The following is a 23179-nucleotide window of genomic DNA, read 5'->3' on the forward strand; positions in this document are numbered from 1 at the left end:
GAGGGCCAAGAGTGAATAACCAGCAAGTGTTCATCTCCTTGCTAAGCACACACGGAGGTTTTTAATGGGCAGGACCCATTTGCCACCCAGCCATGGATGACCTAGTACCGAGACTGAGCCACCGTAGGGCCGTGACCCCGAAGCTGGTTATGTCTTTAGCCACTGAGGTCTCCACCAGCCCCGTTAGCTATTTTTCAGGATTCCTGCCAGGCCGGCCTCTCTCACAGAAGGTCCTGCCTGCTTCTGCCATCAGAAACTTCCAGCACTGATGGCAGAGCACAGAGGGAGGGACCAGGCCTAAGATGCAGGTCTCCTGATTCCCAGAGCACATCTCTATGATTGTATTAATAGTGTAATTCTTCAGATGAGGCACAACTTTCATAATACAAATCTTGAATATCCTTCAGCTGTCCCATCCTACATTTTTTTTTTGGTGTTTTCTGAGAAGCAGAGTGGCCTAATGGACAGAGCACGGGGCTGGGAGTCAGACCTAATGGACAGAGCATGGGCTGGGAGTCAGAAGGACCTGGGTACTCTTTCAAGCTCTACTACTTGTCTGCTTTGTGGCCTTGAACAAGTCATTGCTCTTCTCTGTGCTTCAGTTACCTCCTCTGAAAAGTGGGGGTTAAAACTCTGAGCCCTTTGTGGGATAGATAATATGTCCAATCTGGTTACCTTGTATCTACCAGGTGATAAGTACAGTACCTGGCACATGGTAAGCATTTAACAATAGCATTTACAAAAAGAACATCTCTTTGCGAGAGATGACCTGGAATGATGAGAGAGTAGATGGGAGTTGGGGAGAGAGTAGATGAGGGTTGGGGGGATGGTGAGGGGAGACTTTGGCTGGGGAGGAAGGGCATTCAAGACTTAGTGAATACTACTTTAAAAAAAAAGTCTGACTCAAAGAGCATATTAAATTCCAACTTCAACCTTGCAGTTATAACTTCTCTGTATTTGTTCTAGGAGCATGAGGTGGAAAAAATGTTCACCCTTAAGGGAAATCGACTGCCGGCCGCTGATGTCAAGAACATTATCTTCTTTGTCAGACCCAGGCTAGAGCTGATGGATATAATTGCTGAAAATGTGCTCAGGTATTTTTTTTTTGGCATAGAGGAGAATTGAAAAGTGAGCTCATGAAAGAACGAGCCTGAAATTCTCAGAATTTGATTATGGGAAAGATCCTGGGAGAGCCTTCCACTAACCTCTCTAATATATATTTAACATAGCATACTGAAAAAAACCTGGGCCTGGGAATGAGAAGATCTGGGTTCTACTCCTGACTCTGCCACTTGCCTGCTGTGTGACCATAGACAAGTCATTTAACTTCTCTGTGCTTCAGTTTCCGCACCTCTAAAATGGGGATTCAATCCCCATTCCTCCCTCCTACTTGGACTGTGAGCACCTTGTAAGACAAGGACTGTCCAACCCGATTAGCTGTCCAACCCAGTGCTTAGTACCGTGCTTGGCTAAAGGAAACCCTTAACGAATACTCCCTCCAAGGAACATTCTCGGCTCTTTTAGGGGGTTGAATTGTCTCTGAATCAATCCGTCATTCCTATTGAGTGCTTACTATGTGCACTCTACTAAGCACTAGGAGAGTACAATATAACTGAGTTGGTAAATATGTTTCCTGCTCACGAGGACCTTAAATTCTAGAAAGGGCCTGAATTTACCCAGTTTCTTTCTCATTGCATCTCTCCTTCCCCTGCATTTTACATTGGGAATGGGCTAAGGATTAAGAACCTTATAGCTTTACCCAGCACAATACTGAGCTCTGCATAAAGTAAGAGCTTCCCAACTGTCAGATTGGTCATTTGAAGATAGATTTATAGAGAAAGTTTTAGTTTATCCTTTCAAATTTTAGTAAAGGGAAGACAACCCTTCGGAGACCTGATGAGAGCTGAATATCTGTGTTTGCTGCAAAGGTTTGTATAATTTACCTAGAAAATTTGGATGCCCTGAAAAGTCCCTCAAGGTCCTGAGACTACTTTGTGACAGCGTGGCTGGCCAGGTGAGAGTGAGGGGGCTCTGCCCGATCCGCTGCCCGTCGCCAAAACAGCCAAGTCCGCCTGGGGTCGGACCTTTTCAATTCTTTCTAAGTAGCCTTACTGGAAGATGCAGTGAGACCTCGATTCAGCTGCGAGTCATTAATAAGTGTGGTATTAAGTGTTTACATGCGCCAAGCACTGTACAAAGCACTGGGGTAGTCAATCATATTTATTGATCTCTTACTGTGTGCAGAGCGTACAGTACTAAGAGCTGTACTAAGCACTTGAAAGAGTACAATGTAACCATAATCAGATACATTCCCTGCTCTCGATGAGCTTACAAGTCTAAGGGGGAGACAGACGTCGGACACAGTCCGTGTCCCACATGAAGCTCACAGTCTATATAGGAGAGAAAACGGATTTAATGCCCATTTTGCAGATGAGTAAATCAAGATAGAAGCTAGGTGACCTGCCCAAGATCACACAGCAGGAAAGTGGCAGAGCCAGGATTAGTCACCAGGTCCTCTGACTCCCAAGCCTGTGCTCTCTCCAGTAGGCCACGCTACATCCCAGTCAGAATACTCTTCTGCACATCTATGAAGCTCTTCCAACCCAATGGGCGTTGATGATTATCCAGAGTCCTAGAGACGGTAATTCAAGAATTGCTCTATGCACAAAACCACACACAAGGCATTCACCCAAGAGGACATGAAGATAATGTTAACTGCCGCACTGAGTCAACCAGGCAGGGTAAAATGTCAGCCTGCCCCTGGGAAACCATGCGCACAACCAAAAATTGCTACTGGCAACACAGAGCTAAATACTGTCACAGAATTCTGTTATCTAAGCAGCCCACCGACCAAAGATGCAATAATAGGGAAGTAAAATGAATCAAGGAGGCCAGCTCATTCTAGGGGAGGCTGTCAAATAGAGGGTGGCAGCTATGAGGTATGAGGCTCCAGTTACCTGTAGTGCTGTCCTGCCTTATCTATGAACCTAGTAATTATCATAATAATTGTAGTATTTGTTAAGCACTTACTATGTGCCAGGCACTATACTGAGCTGTGGGGTGAATACAAGCAGATTGGGTTGAACACAGTCCATGTCCCATGCAGGGCTCACAGTTCTCTATCCTCATTTTACAGATGAGGTAACCGAGGTCCAGAGAAGTGAAGTGACTTGCCCAAGGTCACACAGCAGACAAGTGGCAGAGCCGGCATTAGAACCCAGATCCTTCTGACACTCTACTAGGCCACACTGTTCTGAGACGAGGACACCAGAGTCCACTCTTGAGCAGTTCCACCAGTGTCACTTAGGGGCTATTTGATGCTGACATCAAATGGCAAAACAGATCAGTCAGTGGTATTCATTGAGAGCTTCCTGTGGGCAGAGCACTGTGCTAAACACTTGGGAGAGTACACTATACCGGAGTTGGTAGACATGTTCCCTGCCCACGAGGAGCTTACAGTCTAGAAGGGGAGACATATTTAAAATAAATTATGGATATGTGCAGACGTGCTATGGGGCTGAGGATGGGAAAATTCAAGTGCGAGGGTGATGCAGAAGTGGGATGGAGTAGGGAAAATGAGGCTTAGTTGGGGAAGACCTCTTGGAGGAAATGTGATTTTAATGAGGCTTTGGAGGTGGGGAGAGATGAGCTGTCAAATATAATAATTATGGTATTTGCTAAGCACTTACTGTGTGCCAGGCACTGTACTAAGCCCTGGGGGAGGTACAAGATCATCAGGTTGGACTCAATCCCTGTCCCACATGGGGCTCACAGTCTCAGTCCCCATTTTACAGATTAGGTCACTGAGGCCCAGAGAAGTGAGGTGACTTGCCCAAGGCCACACAGCAGACAAGTGGCAGAGCAGGGATTAGAACCCGTGATCTTCGGACTCCCAGACCCGTGCTCTATCCACTACACCAAGTAGGGTTCCAGGCCAGAGGTAGCCCATGACAAGGGGTCGCTGGTGTGACAGGTGAGATTCAAGTATAGCGAGTAGGTTCGTTTTAGTGAGGAGCAACGTGAGTGTGCTAGGTTGTAGTAGTATCACAACAAAGTTCCAGAATGAAGTCAGTCACCTAGCTTTGAAACTTTGCTCACTTCAACACATCTGTGCTGAGTGGGACATGAGAGGAGAGTGAACAACAATAGGATGCCTCAACAGCTCCTGAATGGAAGGCTGAAGTTGGGAAACGGAAACAAGGAAGCCAGAGGAAACATTTTAAGGGTATGGTAAATGGAAGCCCCAGATATTGCTGCATCTCAGGTGAAACAGGTAGACCAGCGTGTCCTGCTGCTCTCAAGAAACAAACTGCTCATTGGGAGCAGAAGCTTCCTAAGGATTGAGAGACAAGGGGGCCAAAGTGAGTAAAGGGCCGAATGCTGCAAACACGGCAACAAAACCAGTCAGTCGTATATATGAGTGCTTACTGTGTACCGAGTACTAAGCACTTGGGAGAGTGCAGTATAACAATATAACAGACACGTTGCCTGCCCACAGTGAGCTTATTATCTAGAGGACTGTAAGCAAGGAATGACCCTGTTTGCACCATATGGCCATCCTGATCAGAGAATCCTGCTTTGACCTTTACACTCACCTAGTGAAAAAAGCCTGGGCCTGGGAGTCAGAGGTCCTGGCTTCTAATCCTGGCTCTGCCAGTTACTTGCTGTGTGACCTCGGGCAAGTCACTTAACTTCTCTGTGTCTCTGTTTCCTCACCTGTAAAATGGGGATTAAACACATGTTCTCCCTCCTACTTAGACTGTGAACCCTGTGCGGAATGGGGACTCTGTGTCTAATGTAATTAACATGTTCCTACCCCAGCGCTTAGAACAGTGTTTGACATATAGTCAGCACTTAACAAATGTCATTTAAAACCAAAAAAAGGTGAATTCACCCATCAGTGATATCTTCTTCCCAACCTGCAATAAACTGAACACTTCAGTGTCATGAGTGCAAATTAGGACTTTGAAATAAAACTTGGACTTAGAGATCAAGCGCATTGAGATTTGCTTGAGAATCTGCCCAGGCTGTTTTCCTGATTTGGGAGTGGAGGTCCAGCAATTTGTTATTCTGCTCGTTTTATTCTTTCCTAGTGAAGACAGGCGCTCCCCTACCAGGGATTTCCATATCTTGTTTGTGCCCCGCCGAAGCTTGTTGTGTGAACAGCGGTTGAAGGATCAAGGTGTTTTGGGATCCTTTATTCACAGAGAAGAATACAGTCTAGATCTCATTCCATTTGATGGTGATCTATTATCCATGGAGTCAGAGAGTGCTTTTAAAGTAAGTGAGTGTGTGACATTCTTGTTAAGAAATGAGTCATATTTTATCCTTTTGGGAAGGTTTTGATCTAATTGCCAAATATTTTTTACCAAATATGATTTTGCTTGTTGAGTATTGCACCTTCTTTCCCCTTAAGTCTAATTTGTTGAAACATTAGTCTCTCCCTGTAGACCGCAAGATCCTTGTGTCTACCAAATCTGTTGTACTTTCCCAAGTGTTCAGAACAGTGCTCTGCACACAGGTAGTGCTCAGTAAATACCATTGATTGATGGATTCATTTGTCTAAAGAGAAAATTTGCATTATCAACTTAAGGGTGCACGCCATCTTTAGATTAGCCATTAAAATGCCAAAAATTCTTCAATGGCAGTCAAAAGTATCTCCCGTAGAGAAACCATTTTAAAAACTGAATCTTTCCCAAAAGATTTTCAGACTTCTTTAGGAACTGGTCAAATGTTACCCCGACTTTCTGCAAGTGGCTACTGATAAAACTTCCTTACCTGGGTACAAACTCAGATCAGTAGCTCTTGGTCACTCAGGGGCAGAAGCTTAGGGTTAGAATCCCAAATCCTGTCCTTTGGTCTGACAAGTTAAAGAGCTTCCTGTCGGACACTCTGCGGGCGTGGGTTCATCTTACCAAGGAGGTTTTGTTCTTGCAAGGCAATTAGAGTGCCGCAAAGGAAGTAGCTCTGGGGGCTGGTTGAAGCAAGCAAAAAAATTTGGGACTTTGGCTGTTTGATCTCCACTTGTGTAACCAATCACCTCATGGACTTGTGTTCTTTCATAGAGAAGCAGTGTGGTCTAGTGGAAAGAGCACAGGCCTGGGAGTCTGAGGACCTATATTCTAATCCCGGCTCCTCCACTTAACTGTTCACTGCTGTGTGAATTTAGGCAAGTCACTTAATTTTCCTGTGCCTCAGTTACCTCATCCGTCAGTGAGGATTAAGACTGAGAGCCCTATGTGGGACGTGGGCTGTTTCCAAACCTATTAGCTTGTATCTACCCCAGCACCTGGCAAATGCTTAATGAGTACCCCAAAAATAGAACCATTCCATGTATCCATACTGTTCACTTTCCATTTTAAGTCCTGACATTACTACATTTTGCAAGGCTTATAAGGCACTTTGAGGTACTCAGATTTACAAATGCCACAGAAAATTATTTTTGAAAAAGCAGTAGGCATCCTCTGTAGTTTTGGTTGCTTCAAAAAAAAAAGAACATACCGAAACATGTTGCTTAATGACCTAAGCAAAGAATTGGGTGTCAGGCAGCCTCTCACTGACTCATTCAGCATTGACAAGCACTTGGCTTGTCAATCCCAGCTCTGCCACTTGTCGGCTGTGTGACCGTGGGCAAGTCACTTAACTTCTCTGTGCCTCAGTTCCCTCATCTGTAAAATGGGGATTAAGACTGTGAGCCCCACGTGGGACAACCTGATTCCCCTATGTCTACCCCAGCGCTTAGAACAGTGCTCGGCACATAGTAAGCGCTTAACAAATACCAACATCATTATTATTATTATTATTGGCTTCTATTCCTAGTTCCCCTATCCATGAGATGGGTGTGATGAAGATGAGCTTTCCTCACCAGGTGTTTGGAAGGATTAACTATTTCATTAAAGGACTTGGCAAACACAAAATGCTTAAAATCGTTTCCGAGTTGTCAGTGACTCAGTCCCTTCCAGTCGCTGCGAAGCTTTCTCTCCTGTCTGATCTCATCGGAATAATTACGATAAATCAGGAGCCACAGAGGGAAACCTGTCTTGGCATGACTGAAACTGTCAAGAGACCTGACCCGCTGCTATTTTATTTTCCTTGGGCTTGTGAGGGAAGGATAAGATAGATTTCTGTGTGGTTTTTCAACCCTATAACTTCGGGTGTTGACTCAAAGTGACAGATTTAATTAGGAGGCTTAGAGGCGGTGGCTTTTGTCCAAATTACAACCTTGAATAATATAAAAACTATAAATGCTGGCCCTCAGTTCAAACCTACTGGCTGGAAGGTCTTTGCGGAAGGAATTAGAGTTTAGTATTTGTTAAGCCAAATTAACCCTTCTTAAATAGACTTGCAGGTTAAAGATCTGGGGTGGATTTTAAAGCCTTCTGTTGAAAGACAAAGAGCTGTTTTCACTGTAAAATGTGATTTTCCTCAGATTTTATTTGCTTCACCAGGGTCTGTGCCGAGGTCCAAATTATGTTATCTGTTTAACTTTGGAATGCTTAAGTCAGTTCCCATGTTGAAAATAGCCTCTCACCTCCCCTAGGGCCACAGACCTGACCTGAGAAAGCTCTCCCCTCCTAGGAATGGTAGCCTCGTTGTGGGCAGGGAACCTTTATACTTTTGATATTGTATACTTTTATATTGTACTCTCCCAAGTGCTTAGTACAGTGCTTTGCACATAGGTAAATGCTCAATAAATTCCATTGAATTAATAAAATGTTCTGCTTCTTTGGCCAGGTTGGTTTATTCCTTAGTTGTGGTTTTTATTAAGGTTTCACTATGTGCCAACCACTGTGCTTGGGATAGAAGATAATCAGATCAGACACAGTCCCTGTCCCACACAGACTCACACCCTAAGAGGTAAGAAGAGCAGATATTATTTGCAATGAACCCCTGACATTGGAACGAGCCACCAGCTTCTCTTCCCTCGTCAGGTATTGTCAGTGTGGAGAGATTGAAAGTGGGTTAGTAATAGTAGTAAGAGTATTCATTAAGCCCTTACTGTGTGCAGAGCAATGTACTGAGTGATGGGAAGGAATGCAAAGCAGGGAAGTAGACCCGTTACCTGTTCTTTAGTGGGAATTTGGAGTATCAGTCCCAGGCATTCCAACCGCATGGCCAGCAGATCAAAACTTGACTGCTGCCAAAGAATTTTCTTTTTTTTTCTTTTTCTAATCAGGATTGGACACCCAGTTCCTGGAAGAAGCCTGAAGTGAATGAGGAACTTTGTTCAGTTAGATAACAGAAGAGTCTTCTGTGGGGACTTTCTTTTAACCCAATGAAGAAAGTTGATCTAGAACCAAAGATTAACAGATAGAAAGTCTAGGGAGTTTCTCACTTCCCCCCCTCATTTGGAAACTAAAGTCGTCCTTGGTATTAACTCCTGGCAGGCAAGTTTTCTTGGATGTCAGCATTGCTGGTTAAGTGCACACAGCCCTCCTCCTCATAACACTTATGTTCATATCTTTGTACTCTTTCACTTCCCCCTATGTGTAATTTCACTTAAGTCATTTATCTGAGCTCCTCAAAAGGAGGGGTCATATCTTCAAAAACTATTTTACTCTGTCTAGCACTAATAATCATCATGGTATTTGTTAAGGGCTTACTGTCTTTCAAGCGCTGTTGGAAGTGTTGGGGTAGGCACAAGCTAATCAGGTTGGACACAGTCCCTATGCCACATGGGGCTCACAGTCTTAATCCCCATTTTACAGATGAGGCAGCTGAGGCACAGACTTGCCCCAGGTCACGTAGCAGACAAATGAAGCCAGGATTAGAACCCAGGTCCTTCGGATGCCCAGGCCTGTGCTCTATCCACTAGGCTATGCTGCTTCCTAGAGTGTAAGTGCTCAAGAAACACCATAGATTGACCGACCAATTGCCTTCCTTTTCCTTTACTGTAGGAGTGTTACTTAGAGAGTGACCAGACGAGTCTGTACCACGCAGCAAAAGGACTGATGACCTTGCAGGCACTCTATGGAACTATTCCCCAGATCTTTGGAAAAGGAGAAAGCGCACGGGTACCAGACACTGAACTTACAGATGCTTTGTATTAGTGGGAATGAAGAATTGGGGTGAGGGGAGGGTGGTTTGGTATCACAATCCATCTGGTTACATCTCTTTTAAAAGCTTCTGAAAAGATTTTTCTGAATCAGAACCAGCTTCTAGTATAAATATTTGATTATTATGTTTCCTTCTCTTCTCATTCATCTTTGGGAAGCTGGTATTTTTCCAGACATTTAACTTAGTTGGTTGTTGGGTTCTTTGGGGGTTTTTTTGGAGCAGGCAAAGGGATTTCCCTGAAGGGGAATTTTGTTTAAAGACAGTTTTTTAAAGAAGGGAAATGTGACCCATTGGCCCTTTCTTTACCCTTCTTCTGTTTGTTTTTAGTTTTTGTTTCGCTTGTTTGTTAAATCTTAATTTGATGGTAAATTTTGTTTGCCAATTGATTAATTCAAACAGGTCATCATTGCACAGTGTTAGCATGTTGCCGACATTAAGCATTTCACTTCAATCACTGATGTCTCCTACCTTTTATCCCTTTGAGTGTTCGTTTTTCTCTTCATAAAAAAAATCCAGCAACTCTGACTTGGGTTCCTGAAGAAGTCCCATCTAATCCAGTGTTCTTGGTTTTTTTTTGTTTTTGTTTTTCCTAGCAAGTGGCCAATATGATGATCAGAATGAAAAGAGAGTTCACTGGAAGCCAGAATTCAATATTTCCCATTTTCGATACTCTCTTGTTGCTTGATCGTAATGTAGACATGTTAACTCCCCTGGCTACTCAGCTTACATATGAAGGACTCATTGATGAAATTTATGGCATTCAAAACAGTAAGCACAACAAGATCTAGTTTAAAGAAGATGCAGGTAGTATATTTCCTTTTACTGGAATGGAGTTTAACAGTTTTTAAAAAAGGCAGTCTTTTAGGAAATACAATACAATGTACTACATTCCCTCACATTTCTTTACATTTAAATGTAGGTTGTAATTTGAAATTATGACTTTAAACAGTGAGCTTTGCAAGTATGAATTTATTTTGAAAAATGCAGTCATTCAATAAAAGCCCATCCATGGAAAGATTGAGGAACATTAAAAAAAAAACTAGTTTGATTATTGAATGTTGGGGATGAATAGGGCTAAGAAAAGTTGTGTTTTCTGTATAAATGAAATTAAATAAGGCTGAAAAATATTGTGATAAGCATTTAAAATTTTCAGTCTTATTCAGGTTATATAAGTATATAATTTTTATGTTTTTTATATAATTATATAATTACTATCTTATTGGAGTAGTAATCTTTAAGAAGATAATTCCACTTCTATCATAATGTATAAAGGCTTCCTGACAGTCAAATGGGAAGATGAATCACCCCGCCGGACGTAGTGAAGAAAAATTTTTAATATCTGTAATGGGCTTTCAAGTGGAAGAGGACAGCGTGATCTAGCGGAACAAGCACAGGACTGGGAGTTGAGAGACCTTAGTTCTAGTCTTGGTTCCACCATGTGTCTGCTCTGTGACCTTGGGCAAGTCACTTAATTTCCGCACCTCAGTTTCCTCACATGTAAAAGGGGGATTAAATGCCTTCTCTCCCTCTTTAGATTGTGACCCCATGTGGGACAAGATCTTTGTACGATCCGCTTCTGTTGTATATATCCCAGTGTTTAGTATAGTGCTTGGTACATAGTAAGCACTTAACAAAAGTAATAAAGATGTCATTATTATGGCTTATGGGAGAGTGCTAAATGTCATTTCAAATTTATAGTAATAAGAACAGAAGTCCCAAGATCTGTGTATGATCTGCATCTATTTTATATATCCCAGTGTTTAGTGCAATGCTTGGTGCATAGTAAGCATTTAAAAGTAGTAATAATAATGATATTGATGTCATTATTATGGCTTATGGGAAAGTGCTAAATGTAATTTCCAAGTTATAATAATAACAATCCCAACCTATTAGAACAGAAGTCCTTTGGGAGAATTTTGTTCAGTGTTTGGACTTTTTTTTAGATTTGGTGTCATGAATTCCTGCACACGTATCTTCTTGTGGTCTGCCTAGGTTATGTGAAATTACCCCCGGAGAAGTTTGCCCCCAAGAAACAGGGCGAGAGTGGTAAAGAGCTACCCACCGAAGCTAAAAAACTTCAGCTCAATTCTGCAGAGGAACTGTACGCTGAGATCAGAGACAAAAACTTTAATGCAGTGGGCTCAGTGCTGAGCAAGAAAGCCAAAATCATCTCTGCAGCCTTTGAGGTAAGGCATGCAGAGAACCCAGGCCTGGGGGTTAGAGGACCTGGTTTCTAATCCCTGCTCTGCCACTTGTCTCCTGTGGGACCTTGGGCAAGTCACTTTACCATACTCAGTTACCCCATCTATAAAATGGGGATTAAGATGTGGGACGACTAGCTTTTTTCTACCCGAGCGTTTAGTACCAGTGCCTGACATAGTAAGCGCTTAACAAATACCGTTAAAAAAAACTAGACTGATTATTTTTCTGGGCCGCTAGTTGTAATTCTTTGGCATAATAGTGAGTAATAGTAAGTGCCAAGGTTGGGAGACTGCCTCTTTTGGTTAGGCAGGTAATATGTCTGTTTATTATTATAGTGAACTCTCCCAAGTGCTTACTACAATGCTCTGCACACAGCAAGTGCTCAATAAATACCATTGAATGAATGAATAGCTTCAAATTAAATGAAAGTCAGGGAGATCTTAGATCACCTTAGAAGAATGCCTAGTGTAAAATTCGAGAAAAGACATTTAACTCATAGTAGTTGCGTAGACCCCACTCAGGGTCACACCTGGGAGTTTCCAGTACTCCACCAGTCTTGACTACAGGAGGGAGAGTTAAGCAGAGGCATATCCATTCCGTTCCTAGTTTGGGCAGTGGCTAGCGAGTGGAAGGCAATCTGCTACAAGTCAAAACTCACCCGTGCTGGGCAACAGCGGCATAGGAGAGATGTGTCCATGGCGTCGCTAAGGGTTGGAGACGACAGTTTAAGACCAGACCAGTTGCACAGAGAATTTTATTTCTCTCTTTGCAGGTCTATGTTGTATTGTTATTTTGCTATCAGGTTGTAAATTGATTCTTCCTACTCCTTCTGTAGGGCCTATATCAAGAAGCAAAGAATTGTTTCAAATTTAGTTTTCTATAATAAGCCCTGCAATTAAAGCTGCAAGCTTCTGTAAGTTTAGAAAACTTCCCAGTTGAATGGGGAAAGAGACTGCACATATAATTGGTGATAATTAGACAGAAGCCCCTGGCAGCCCAGGGCTCTGAAACCGTGGTCTTCATTATCACATTCCTGCCTCTGCTTGTCCAGGCATCCTTGGTGAATTTCATTCTAAAAAAACACAAAACAAAGCCTTTTAGAATTTATTGAAATAATGAACCCTGGATAATTCTATCTCAGAAAAACCTAAATTCTGGATCCTTTGGAAAATAAGTTTTTCTTGAATATGCTCTCCCTAAGAAAATCACTCCTTGAGCGTACACATTGACCACTGTATTTGTTTAAATGCAAAATTGTCAAACTTTTTTCTTTGTTCAGATTATCAAACTGGTTCATTTGGGTTCATTTTGCCCTTTAACAAAAACACTGACTTCTCTGTGGTACAGCAGAAAGGGGCACAGGGTGATTTTGTTTCTAAATTAAAAGAAAACTTATCTTTTCCATCCTTCTTCCCTGCCCCCTGCCATAATCTACCAGCCCTCTGTTCTACACTTGTCAGTCTTACTGCCTCACTTTTTGTTCAAGAATGACAGTGTTCATCACTATTTTGCTTTCACATTTGAATATAATAATAATAATAATGTTGGTATTTGTTAAGCGCTTACTATGTGTAGACCACTGTTCTAAGCGCTGGAGTAGATACAGGGTAATCAGGTTTTCCCACATGAGGCTCACAGTCTTAATCCCCATTTTACAGATGAGGTAACTGAAGCACAGAGAAGTTAAATGACTTGCCCACAGTCAGCTGACAAGTGGCCGAGCCGGGATTCGAACCCATGACCTCTGACTCCCAAGCCCGGGCTCTTTCCACTGAACCACGCTGCTTCTCTCTGAATAATGTACTGGGTTCTTTAGAGGGTGCCGGGCATAATTTGGAAATAATCAGTCCCTGACCTCAAGGAGATAAAGGCAGAACGGTACAAAATTTAAAGTTTTTGGGGGTGTATTTGGCTTTAAATTTATCTTGTGTTCATTTTGAGACGGATCTGTTCAGGAGAATTGGAACACCAAATGTTTTTCATTGTTACCCGGATTGAGCCATAAAACACTTTATGGAAAAGTGTAAGATGAGAGAACATGTAATAAAATGTCATGAAGCTCAGTGATGATTCTAATGTGTGCCTTCTATTTCAGGAAAGACACAATGCTAAAACTGTTGGGGAGATCAAGCAGTTTGTTTCTCAGTTGCCTCATATGCAAGCAGCAAGAGGATCACTGGCAAACCATACCTCGATCGCGGAGTTGATCAAAGACATCACTAGTGAGTTTAGCCTGTAGGCTTATTCTTCACAACCAGTTACCTTGAACCATCAGGCCACCAGTCAGCCCATCCCCAGCACTGGGCTTTTTATTCTGGACACTGGTTTTTTTTTTTTTCACTTTATCCAAGACACAGTGATGGTAACTGAGCTCAAGATGGCATTTGTCCGTATTCCCTTGTGGGTCATCCTCTTGTCCAGCTCTTTTCAGATGTCCATTTTTGCTTAATGCTAATTTTTTTTGCTCGCATTTGTTTATAAGCCTCGAAGGCTGAATTTGCTATTCTGTCAAATATGTCGGTGTATATCCAATATGCTGAAAGGACATGAAAGGATGTGATGACCCAATAATAATAGTAGTTGTGGTGTTTGTTAAGCACTTACGACATACTAAGGACTGGGATAGATACAAGGTAATCAGGTCGGTCACACTTCCTATCCCAAATGAGACTCCCAGTCTAAAGGGAAGGGGGAACAGCGATATTCTCATTTTTCAAATGCAGAAATTGGTGGAGAGAGAAGTTAAGTTACTTGCCCATGGTCACGCTACGGGCTAGTGGTGGAGCTGGGATTATGAATAATAATAATAATGGTATTTGTTAAGTGCTTACTCTGTGCCAGGCACTGTACTAAGTGCTGGGGTGGATACAAGTAAATTGGGTTAGAACCAAGTCGTCTGATTCACAGGCCCATGTTCTTCCCACTAGGTCTGTGATGAATGATGGGGCTCTTGAAAACTTCATGGGCTTTTAAAGTTGGTGAAGAAGATCATTTTCCATAGGGTGACTACTTAGTTTTGACTTCGGAACAAATCAGGCGTTGAACTATTGAAGATCCATCTGTCCTTCCTGCAGTGTAACTGCATCACCTTGAATGGTTGTCCTTTAATTCTTGGCCTATTTGCTTTTGCACTGGTGCCTCAAAACTGTAGTGCAACTCAGGATAGGAGGACCAGGAAGGTGAAAAAATCAACTTGAGTCTAGACTAGTAATTATGGTACTTGTTAAACACTTATTTTGTGACAAGCACTGTACGAGGCCCTGAGGTAGATATGAAGTGATTAGGTCAGACTCAGCCTCTGGCCCACAGAGGACTCACAATCTAAGTAGGAGATAGAACAGGTATTGAATCTCCATTTTACAGATGAGTAAACTGAAGCACAGAGAAGTGAAGTGCTTTGCCTGTGGTCAAACAACAGACAAGTGGTAGAGCGAGGATTAGAACCCAGTTCCTCTGAAACCCAGGTCTGTGCCCTTTCCACTAAGTCACACTGCTTTGTTTTGCCAGTCTATGTTAGCGTCCCCTGCATACCCACTACTCCTGTTCAGCTCTGAGGTGCTGCTGCCTAAAAGACGTGCATCATTAAGATGGCAGCATTGGAGCCCCATAATGAGCCTCATACAGAGCAGAGGAGTCACCAGTCCTGGTGAAATGGCTGGATATTATTTTTGGAGGATGGCATTGTCTTTTCTTATGCGTCTTAGGAGTCTCTTTTCAAATCACAAGAAGTCTTTGACAGATCTGAAATTCTTGACTGTGTCCAACCCAATTTGCTCATATATACCCCAGTGCTTAGGACAGTGTGTGACACAAAGTAAGCTCTTAACAAATACCACAATTATTATTATTTGAGCAGTTAGATCTTTAACTTTTGCTTAATTCCCTTTAATGTTTCTCATTTTCTTCATTATGTACCAAAGATCATTTGATTTGCCATATGGTACATAGGGCATTTGCATTAAGTATAGTAGGTGTGTAAACTGTTTTGTTTTCAAGATGTAAACTTTTAATGTTTTTTAGCTTCTGAAGATTTCTTTGATAAATTGACAGTGGAACAAGAGTTTATGTCTGGAATAGACACTGATAAGGTATGTGATAAGCAGGATTGTGTTTACATAAGTTATGTATTTCCTCATTTGAGGAACCCCATCTGAACCAGCTGTGTAATTACCATGTCTTGCTAGGCGTTCAACCTTCGTGGAAGCTTTGGCAATATTTTCACTTTGAACGCTAGTGCATTTCAATCCGTCAGTGATTTCTTCATTGCTTACTGTCTTGAACTTGGTTAAAATATTCTAGGCCCCCACGTGCCTTGGTTTTTACAGAAGATTATCTAGGTGGTGATTGTAGGAGGTTGGTGCACCTATGGTATGGAGCAGTGTGTACTGGAAGAGCTTCCCAAATGGACAGGAATGTTGAACATGTTTCCCTTGTAGCATCATCAGTCAATTGGTCAATCAGTGGTATTTACCAAGTATTTATTGAGTACTTACTGTGTGCAGAGCACTGTACCAAGGAGTTGGGAGAGGACAATACAGTTAGTCATATTTACTGAATGCTTATTGTGTGCAGAGCACTGGACTGAGACACTTGGGAGAGTACAGTTTAACAATAAACAGACACATTCCCTGCCCACAATGAGCTGCTAGTGTAGAGGGGGAGGAAGTCAGTAATAGAAGTAATATTAATATAATAGAGTTGGTAAATATGACACCTCCCCTCAAGGAACTTAGACTCTAGAGAGGGAGACAGACATGAATACAGTGCTTGGCACTTAGCACTCAACAAATACATCATCATCATTAGTATAAATAATATTAATATAATACAATCGGTAAATGTGACAACAGCCCTCAAGGAACTTAGAGTTTAGTGGGGCAACCAAACATTAAAGTACATTACAGATAGGGGACACTTAAAGAGTACAGATCCCCTACTCCCGTTTCCTTCCTGCATTGCCCCGGCATTGGGCTTTGTGCCCTTTAAGCCCTTGGTATTTACCTCACCCTCAGCACATATGTACCTATCCGTAATCTATTTTATTGCCTGTCTCCCCCTCGAAACTGTAAGCTCATTGTGGGAGGAGCATGTTGGTAGTCTAGTACCAAGTGCTTAGTACAGTACTCTGCCCGAAGGGCTCCACAAATACCACTGATGGATTGATTGAGAGAGAATAGGGTGGGGAGGCTTTCTGGAAAAGATATTTTTCTAGGGCTTAAAGATGGGGAGATTGATGGTCTGTTGGAGATAAAAGAGGAGGAAGTTCTAGGCTGGAGGGAAGACGTGCAAGGAGTCGATGGCAAGAGAGGCAAGATCTAAGGCATCTTATAGTAAGTAGGTTAGTGTTTGAAGAGAGAAGTGTGCAGGCTGAGTTGTAGTGGAAGCAGAGTCACAAAAGGTATGAGGTGAGTCTCTCAAAGCCAACAGCGTTTTTTGTGGGGGGTTTTGGTATTTAAGTGCTTACTAAGTGCCAGGCACTTGACTAAGCACTGGGGAAGATACAAGCTGGTCAGGTTGGACACAGCCCTTGTCCCATATATGGCTCACAGTCTTAATCCCCATTTTACAGATGAGATAACTGAAGCAGAGAGAAATGAAGTGACTTACCAAGGTCACACAGACAAGTGGCGGAGCCAGGATTAGACCCAGGTCCTTCTGACTCTCAGGCCCGTGCTCTATCCAGTAGGCCATACTGCTTCTCAGCAAGTTTCTCAGCCCCTCAGTGAGGAGCTTCTGTCCACAGAGATGGCTGGGCAACCATTGGAGAGTTTTGAGGAGTGGAGAAATGTTTGTAGGATGATGATTTAGAAGACTCATCAGGGCAGCAGAGTGAAGCGTGGGTTGGGGAGGGGAGTGGCTGGAGGCAGGAAGGTCAGCAAGGAAGAACCTCATGAAGATAATCCAGTCTCTTATGAAGAGTAAGAAGTTATAAATTCCCTCCAAAAAAATTATACTTTTCATCCTTAGAAGTTATTACAAAATTCATTTCATATTTGAGTGATTTTTTTTCCCCGTGGGTAGAATAGACTAATGCTTTTAACCAAATAGTACCGAGCTGCTACAGGTCCAAGGTCCCCTTGGGCATATAAGATGCCGCCACTTGGGCACAGAGTAGACCCTTGGCGTTTGGAGATTTTTTTATTTGCAATCAACTGAACCCATCCTGAGTTTGACGGGCCCTGGCCCTGTCACCAGCCCTCTGCTGTCTGCCGTATCTGGTCGCCAGCAGCCACAACCCTACCTCTTTGCTGGCTGGCCACCCTCTTCACCGCTTGTTGGTGGATAAACTCTCACCAACGGGTGCAGGTGGTATTTGCAGCCTCATCATCCTGGATCTGCTGGCATTCTTCCAATCAATCAATGGTATTTATTGAGGGCTTACTGTGTGCAGAGCATAGTATAGTGCTGTGCACACAGTAAGCGCTCAGTAAATATGATTGTGTGTTTGACTAATAGTACTACATGCTTGGGAGAGTACAATACAACTGAGTTGGTAGATATATTCCTTGCTCACAAGGAGCTTACAGTCTAGAATGGGAGATTGACTTAAGTGCTAACCAATTCCCTGTGAATGCTATGGGCTATCGTTTAGAGTCAGTTCTGCCATAAAGTGGGGGCTGTGTTTCTGAAGAACCTTGCGTTCCCAAAAACTTGTATAGCACTCACACTGTGTCCAGTGGTGTGCACAATGACAAACCATTTCTTGTGACATTGCATTAGGTTGTGTCCTGACAGGTGCCCATTTTCCCTAATTCCCAATAATATTCTATCCAAGAAGTGCAATGAGAACAGGATTACGGAAGAAGTGACTGTGCTGCAAGGCAGCCTCCTGGGTGCTTCAGACTCTTGACCATTTACTAACAGTCGGACTGGTTAAGCACTTACTGCGTGCCAAGCACTGGACTAAACACTGTGGTAGATACCAGTTCATCAGGTTGGACACAGTCCCTGTCCCCACATGGGGCATCACAGATTTTACTGAGAAGAGAGTCGGGCAAGGTGGGGACCAGCTCTCTGGCACGTACCTGCTCCGGGTTCAGAATGTAATCTTGGGTGGAAGCTGTTGAGTGTGGAGAACAGATTAGTGAAGCTTCAGTAGGATTTGTGGCGGTCCTGGCCAGGTCTGCTGAACTGTTTCATATTCCACCCAGACTCCTTGAAGAGGGCATCCCACCCTCTTTGCTCTCCTCACCAATGGAACTGAATTTTCCATCCTTCTGTAGTTTCAGCTTGATCGTTCACTACTGGCCAACACAAGGGAAGAGTCAACACAGCGAAGCGGCGTGGCCTATTGGATAGAGCGTAAGGGCTGGGAGTCACAAGGACCAGGGTTCTTGTCCCAGGTCTGCCACTTGTCTGTGTGACTTTGGGCAAGTCACATCACTCTTCTGGATTTCAGTTAACTTATCTGTAAAATGGGGGTTGAGACTGTGAGCCCCATGTTGGACAGGGACCGTGTCCAGCCGGATTTGCTTGTATCTACCCTAGAGCTTTATGCAGTGTCTGGCACACAGTAAGCACTTTAAAGATACCATTAGACTTGGTGTAGTGGATAGAGCCCAGGCCTCGGAGTCAGAAGATCATGGGTTCTAATCCCGGCTCCGACACTTGTCCTATGTCCTTGCGCGAGTCACCTCACTTCTCTGTGTCTGTTACCTCATTGGTAAAATGGGGATAAAGACTGTGAGCCCCATGCAGGACGAGGACTTTATCCAACTCCATTTGCTCGTGTTCTCCCCAGCGCTTAGTACAGTGCCTGGCACATAGTGAGTGCTTAACAAATACCACATTTATTAAACACCATTTAAAAAAACAAAAGAAACCTGGATAAGTGTGACATTTGTCAGAGAAGAGAGACGAGGAGCACAGACCAGCTCTTAGGAAGGCATCCACGATGAAAGGGAAAAAACCAAGGAACTAGAATTTCACTTTTTTTCCCCCATTTCACCCCAATGCGTTTTCATGATCCCACCCCACATTTTTCCTCATCCTTTCCTCTACTCTTCCTTTCCTTCAGTTTTACTAGGTCAGAGACACCCCGATCCACAGGAGGGAGTGGGGAGTGTCATTAGAGACAAGAAACAGTAGACTGTAACCTGCTGTAGACTGTAAACTCCTTGCAGTTAAGGATCGTGTTTCCCTGCTCTTCTGTATTGCACTTTCCCAAGCAGTTCATGCAGTGCTCTGCACACATTCAGTGCTCGACAAATATCTTTGATTGAAAAAGCCCTCAGGCTTGGTCTTCCTTTGGGATTCTCTGGAAATTTTGGTGAACACAGATCTTCTCAATTTCCTGTAAATATTTGTGTTCCCTTAGGCCTGTGCAAATGAAATCTTACCGTTGTTTTCTTACCTTTGAAAATTCCTAAATCTGGTTTTTGTTCTGTACATTTTATCTTCTTAGGTCAACAATTACATAGAGGACTGCATTGCTCAAAAGCATCCATTGATCAAGATATTGAGACTGGTTTGCTTGCAGTCTGTGTGTAATAGTGGACTCAAGCAGAAGGTGTTGGACTATTATAAAAGAGAAATTCTCCAGGTCAGACTAGATTTTGGGGGCCCTTCACTTTTTTCAAGGAAAATAGAATATCTTTTTAAAGCTGTTTTTGGAGGGGAATCAGCATTATTTATTTAACACCTAAAGATTCATGGCACTGCCTTCAGTGCCACATCTGGCCACGTTTCCCCACCAGGTAAAGCACAAGGAAGAGTGAGAGAAGGGAGGGCATAGGGAATTTAGTCAATCACTTTGGTAGCAGTGCTGTCTTTTTGTATATTTCCTTTTTCCTTAAAATTGAGTTTACTCTTTTGTGCTGGTAAAATTTAAGTTGGTATTTTGAATTTTATCTGCATGGACACAGTCAAGACTACTGCTAAACACCCTGCTTTTTAAAGTTTCCTAGGTGGGTTTTAGAAAAAGTTGCCAGATGTTGAACTGGGTGCAAAATTTGACAAAGCCCACCTCCTTTCCCACCTACCCTGTGCGGGATGGTCCATGCAGACCACGGGGCCGGGAAGGCTTCAGCCGCAGGCTCGGCTGGTGACGTGACGGGAATGGCGACATGGCTGTTTTTAGAGAACGGCGTCAACCCTCCTTCCGGTTCCGATGCCCAAGACGCGATTCTTCCATTGCAGACGTACGGCTACGAACACATTTTGACCTTAAACAATCTTGAGAAGGCCGGACTGCTGAAACCTCAGGCTGGTGGGAGGAACAACTACCCAACAATCAGAAAAACCATGCGTCTCTGGATGGATGACATTAACGAGCAGGTGAGGCGGGAGGGGGAGGCCCTTCAATTTGGCCTACCTGGTCTGTTGATTGGCATTTAGCAGTCCTTCTCTGTCTGAGTTGTATGGCAAAACAATGTACTCAGCGGGAAAAAACATTTTCACCTTCATGATTTCAAGATGGTTAGGCAAAAGTGATTATTCACTGCACCACATCACCGTACTTGTGGGTTTCCTTCTCTTCCTTGGCCTATCAAGAAAAGCCTAGGCTTGAGAATCAAAGGACTCAGCTTTGACACTTTTCTGCAGTATGACCTTGGGGAAGTCACTTCACCTCTCTGTGCCTCAGTTATCTGATCTAGAAAATGGGGATTAGAACTGTGAGCCCCACATTGGACAGGGACTGTTTCTGACCCGATTTGCTTATATCCACCCCAGCGCTTAACCTGGCATGTGCTAAGCACTTAACAAATGCCCCAATTATCATTATTATTATTCTAATCCTGGCTCAGTCCTTTGCTTGGTGCATAATCTTGGGCAATTATTTCACTCCTCAGAGCCTGTTTCCTCATCCTTAAAATGGGGGTTTAGTTCCCCTTCTCCCATGCTGTAAGACTGTGAACGTCATGTGGGGCCAGGCCTCTGTCCAGCTTGATCATCTTGTATCTCTGCTCTGGCGCTCAGTAGAGTGCTTGGCACATGGTGAGCACTGGACCATTCCCCGTTGTTGTTATCATTTCCCAGAATCCCAACGACATATCCTACGTCTACAGTGGATACGCACCTCTGAGTGTCCGGCTAGCCCAGTTGCTGGCCCGCCCTGGCTGGCGCAGCATTGAGGAAGTCCTCAAGATGCTCCCGGGGCCCCACTTTGAGGAACGGCAGCAGTTACCAACGGGATTGCAAAAGAAGCGTAAGTCTGTTATACTGTTAGAGGAGCTCCTGATTTTCACAGGCCACTTGTAAAATTCATTTGTGAAGCATGCAGTCAGCTGGCTCACAGTCTCTTCAGAAGGTATATTATCCAAAGGATTTTTAAGTAAAACTTAAAACCTATTTTCCTGTTGTTCTGAGTTCAGGATTTTAAATACTAGAAATGCCACAGTCCTCTAGATGGTAAGCTCCCTGTGGGCAGGGAACCTAACTCTTTTGTATTGTACTCTCCCAAGTGATTAGTGTGGTGCTCTGCACATAGTAAGTGCTCAGTAAAAACCACTGATTGATTAATTGATAGAAGAAAAGGGAAAATCAGGAGTTCTGAATTTTGAATGAAGTCTGCATTTCCAGTCCAGCTGACTAGGCTGTTATGGGGTATAAGCTCTCCCCCTAGGCCGTAAGCTCATTCTGGGCAGGGAATGTGTCCGCTATTTCTGTTGTTTCGTATTCTCCCAAGCGCTTACTACAGTGCTCTGCACACAAAAAGTTCTTGATAAATACCACTGATTGAGGGGGAATTTGTACCGAGTGGAGAGAGAGAAGCCGAGCTGGTAAGAAGCATTGTTGATCTTCCATTTCTGTATCAATTGGTAGGTCAACAAGGAGAGAACAGAGTTACTTTGGTATTTTTCCTGGGCGGTGTAACCTATGCTGAAATTGCCGCGTTGAGATTCCTCTCCCAGATGGAAGATGGAGGCACCGAGTATGTAATTGCCACCACTAAACTCTTGAACGGAACCAGCTGGATTGAATCTTTAATGGAGAAACCCTTCTAGAATTGGTTTCATAATCGGACTTGAACAGAGGCCCTTGCTCATCTGGACTGCAGAACTCCCAGTCCCTTCAGAGCAGCTGCTGAGAGACGGTGAAACCCAATCGAAGTGTGACCACAAAGGCTGACGTCCGCTACTGTCAACCCATGGAGTTGCTGTGTTTTCTCACCTTTTGTCTTTTGACTGTTTCTGTTCTCTGCCTGTAAATTCCCTAACTTATGACTCTGGAGAGAGGAGAAAGGAAAATGAGCCCATGTAGAAGAAATCAGGTCTGAATTCTGAAGCCCCTTTGATAGCCTCCTGGAAACTATTTCAAAAAGGCAGGATACTGCTTGGCTTGGCTCCACCGGTAAAGACTGGTATCCAAATTAGCCCCTGTCCTGAAGGAAATCAGGGTGTGGGTAAGGAATAAATAAAAACAGAAAATTCAAACCCAGGTACCTGTGCTGTGGTCCTGTCCTCATAGTCATTTGCATCATCCCTAGGAAATTGGTATCGGAGAGGGTGGGTGGGGGTTGATAAAATGCCGGTGGGCTGTCGGTGCCCAAGAGTGCATTTGGCACCTGCAATTTCTGCCACCCAGGCCTGGGGGATGGAGAGAAGCTGTAGAGGGTAGAAATGGCTGGAGTTTTCTGCCTTTTATTTTTTTCCTCCAAAACTTAACGGCTGCTTACAGGTTTACGGCTGTCTGGTCCATTCCCCTGTGGAAATCCTGCTGGACCACTCTTCCCTCCCTCCTTCCTACCCTTCCCTAACTCAAGTCAGTCATGTTTATTGAGCACTTATCATGTGCAGAGCACCGTACTAAGCACTTGGGAGAGTTCAGGTTAACAGAGTGGGTAGACATGATCCCTGACCACTTAGGAGCTTACAGTCTAGAGTTGTCTACATTTTAGACAACTGTAGCCCCCCCCAGACTCAACCCACCCAACTTATCTAACTCAGCTTCAGCCCCAACTCCCTGCCGCCTGAAGCTG

At 43.5% G+C, this 23179-nt stretch overlaps 1 protein-coding gene and 1 non-coding gene across 2 annotated transcripts in view; both read left to right on the plus strand.

The window, feature by feature from the left end:
- The window catches only part of VPS33A (VPS33A core subunit of CORVET and HOPS complexes), a 30581-nt gene extending 7943 nt beyond the window's left edge, over nucleotides 1-22638 (plus strand). Inside the window, exons 3-13 of the mRNA XM_029057948.2 lie at nucleotides 967-1094; nucleotides 5094-5280; nucleotides 8898-9014; nucleotides 9651-9825; nucleotides 11050-11243; nucleotides 13355-13481; nucleotides 15280-15347; nucleotides 19664-19801; nucleotides 20398-20535; nucleotides 21238-21406; nucleotides 22024-22638. Coding sequence (XP_028913781.1) covers nucleotides 967-1094; nucleotides 5094-5280; nucleotides 8898-9014; nucleotides 9651-9825; nucleotides 11050-11243; nucleotides 13355-13481; nucleotides 15280-15347; nucleotides 19664-19801; nucleotides 20398-20535; nucleotides 21238-21406; nucleotides 22024-22205 — 1623 coding nt within the window. The 3' untranslated portion in view covers nucleotides 22206-22638. The remainder of the gene's footprint in view (nucleotides 1-966; nucleotides 1095-5093; nucleotides 5281-8897; nucleotides 9015-9650; nucleotides 9826-11049; nucleotides 11244-13354; nucleotides 13482-15279; nucleotides 15348-19663; nucleotides 19802-20397; nucleotides 20536-21237; nucleotides 21407-22023) is intronic.
- LOC114809352 lies at nucleotides 11771-11907 on the plus strand. The gene has a single exon (XR_003757139.1). It is a non-coding gene; the product is annotated as a small nucleolar RNA SNORA7 (small nucleolar RNA).
- Nucleotides 22639-23179: the final 541 nt, after the last annotated feature.

The sequence above is a fragment of the Ornithorhynchus anatinus genome, chromosome 2, assembly GCF_004115215.2.
Source record: "Ornithorhynchus anatinus isolate Pmale09 chromosome 2, mOrnAna1.pri.v4, whole genome shotgun sequence".
NCBI classification, from domain to species: domain Eukaryota; kingdom Metazoa; phylum Chordata; class Mammalia; order Monotremata; family Ornithorhynchidae; genus Ornithorhynchus; species Ornithorhynchus anatinus.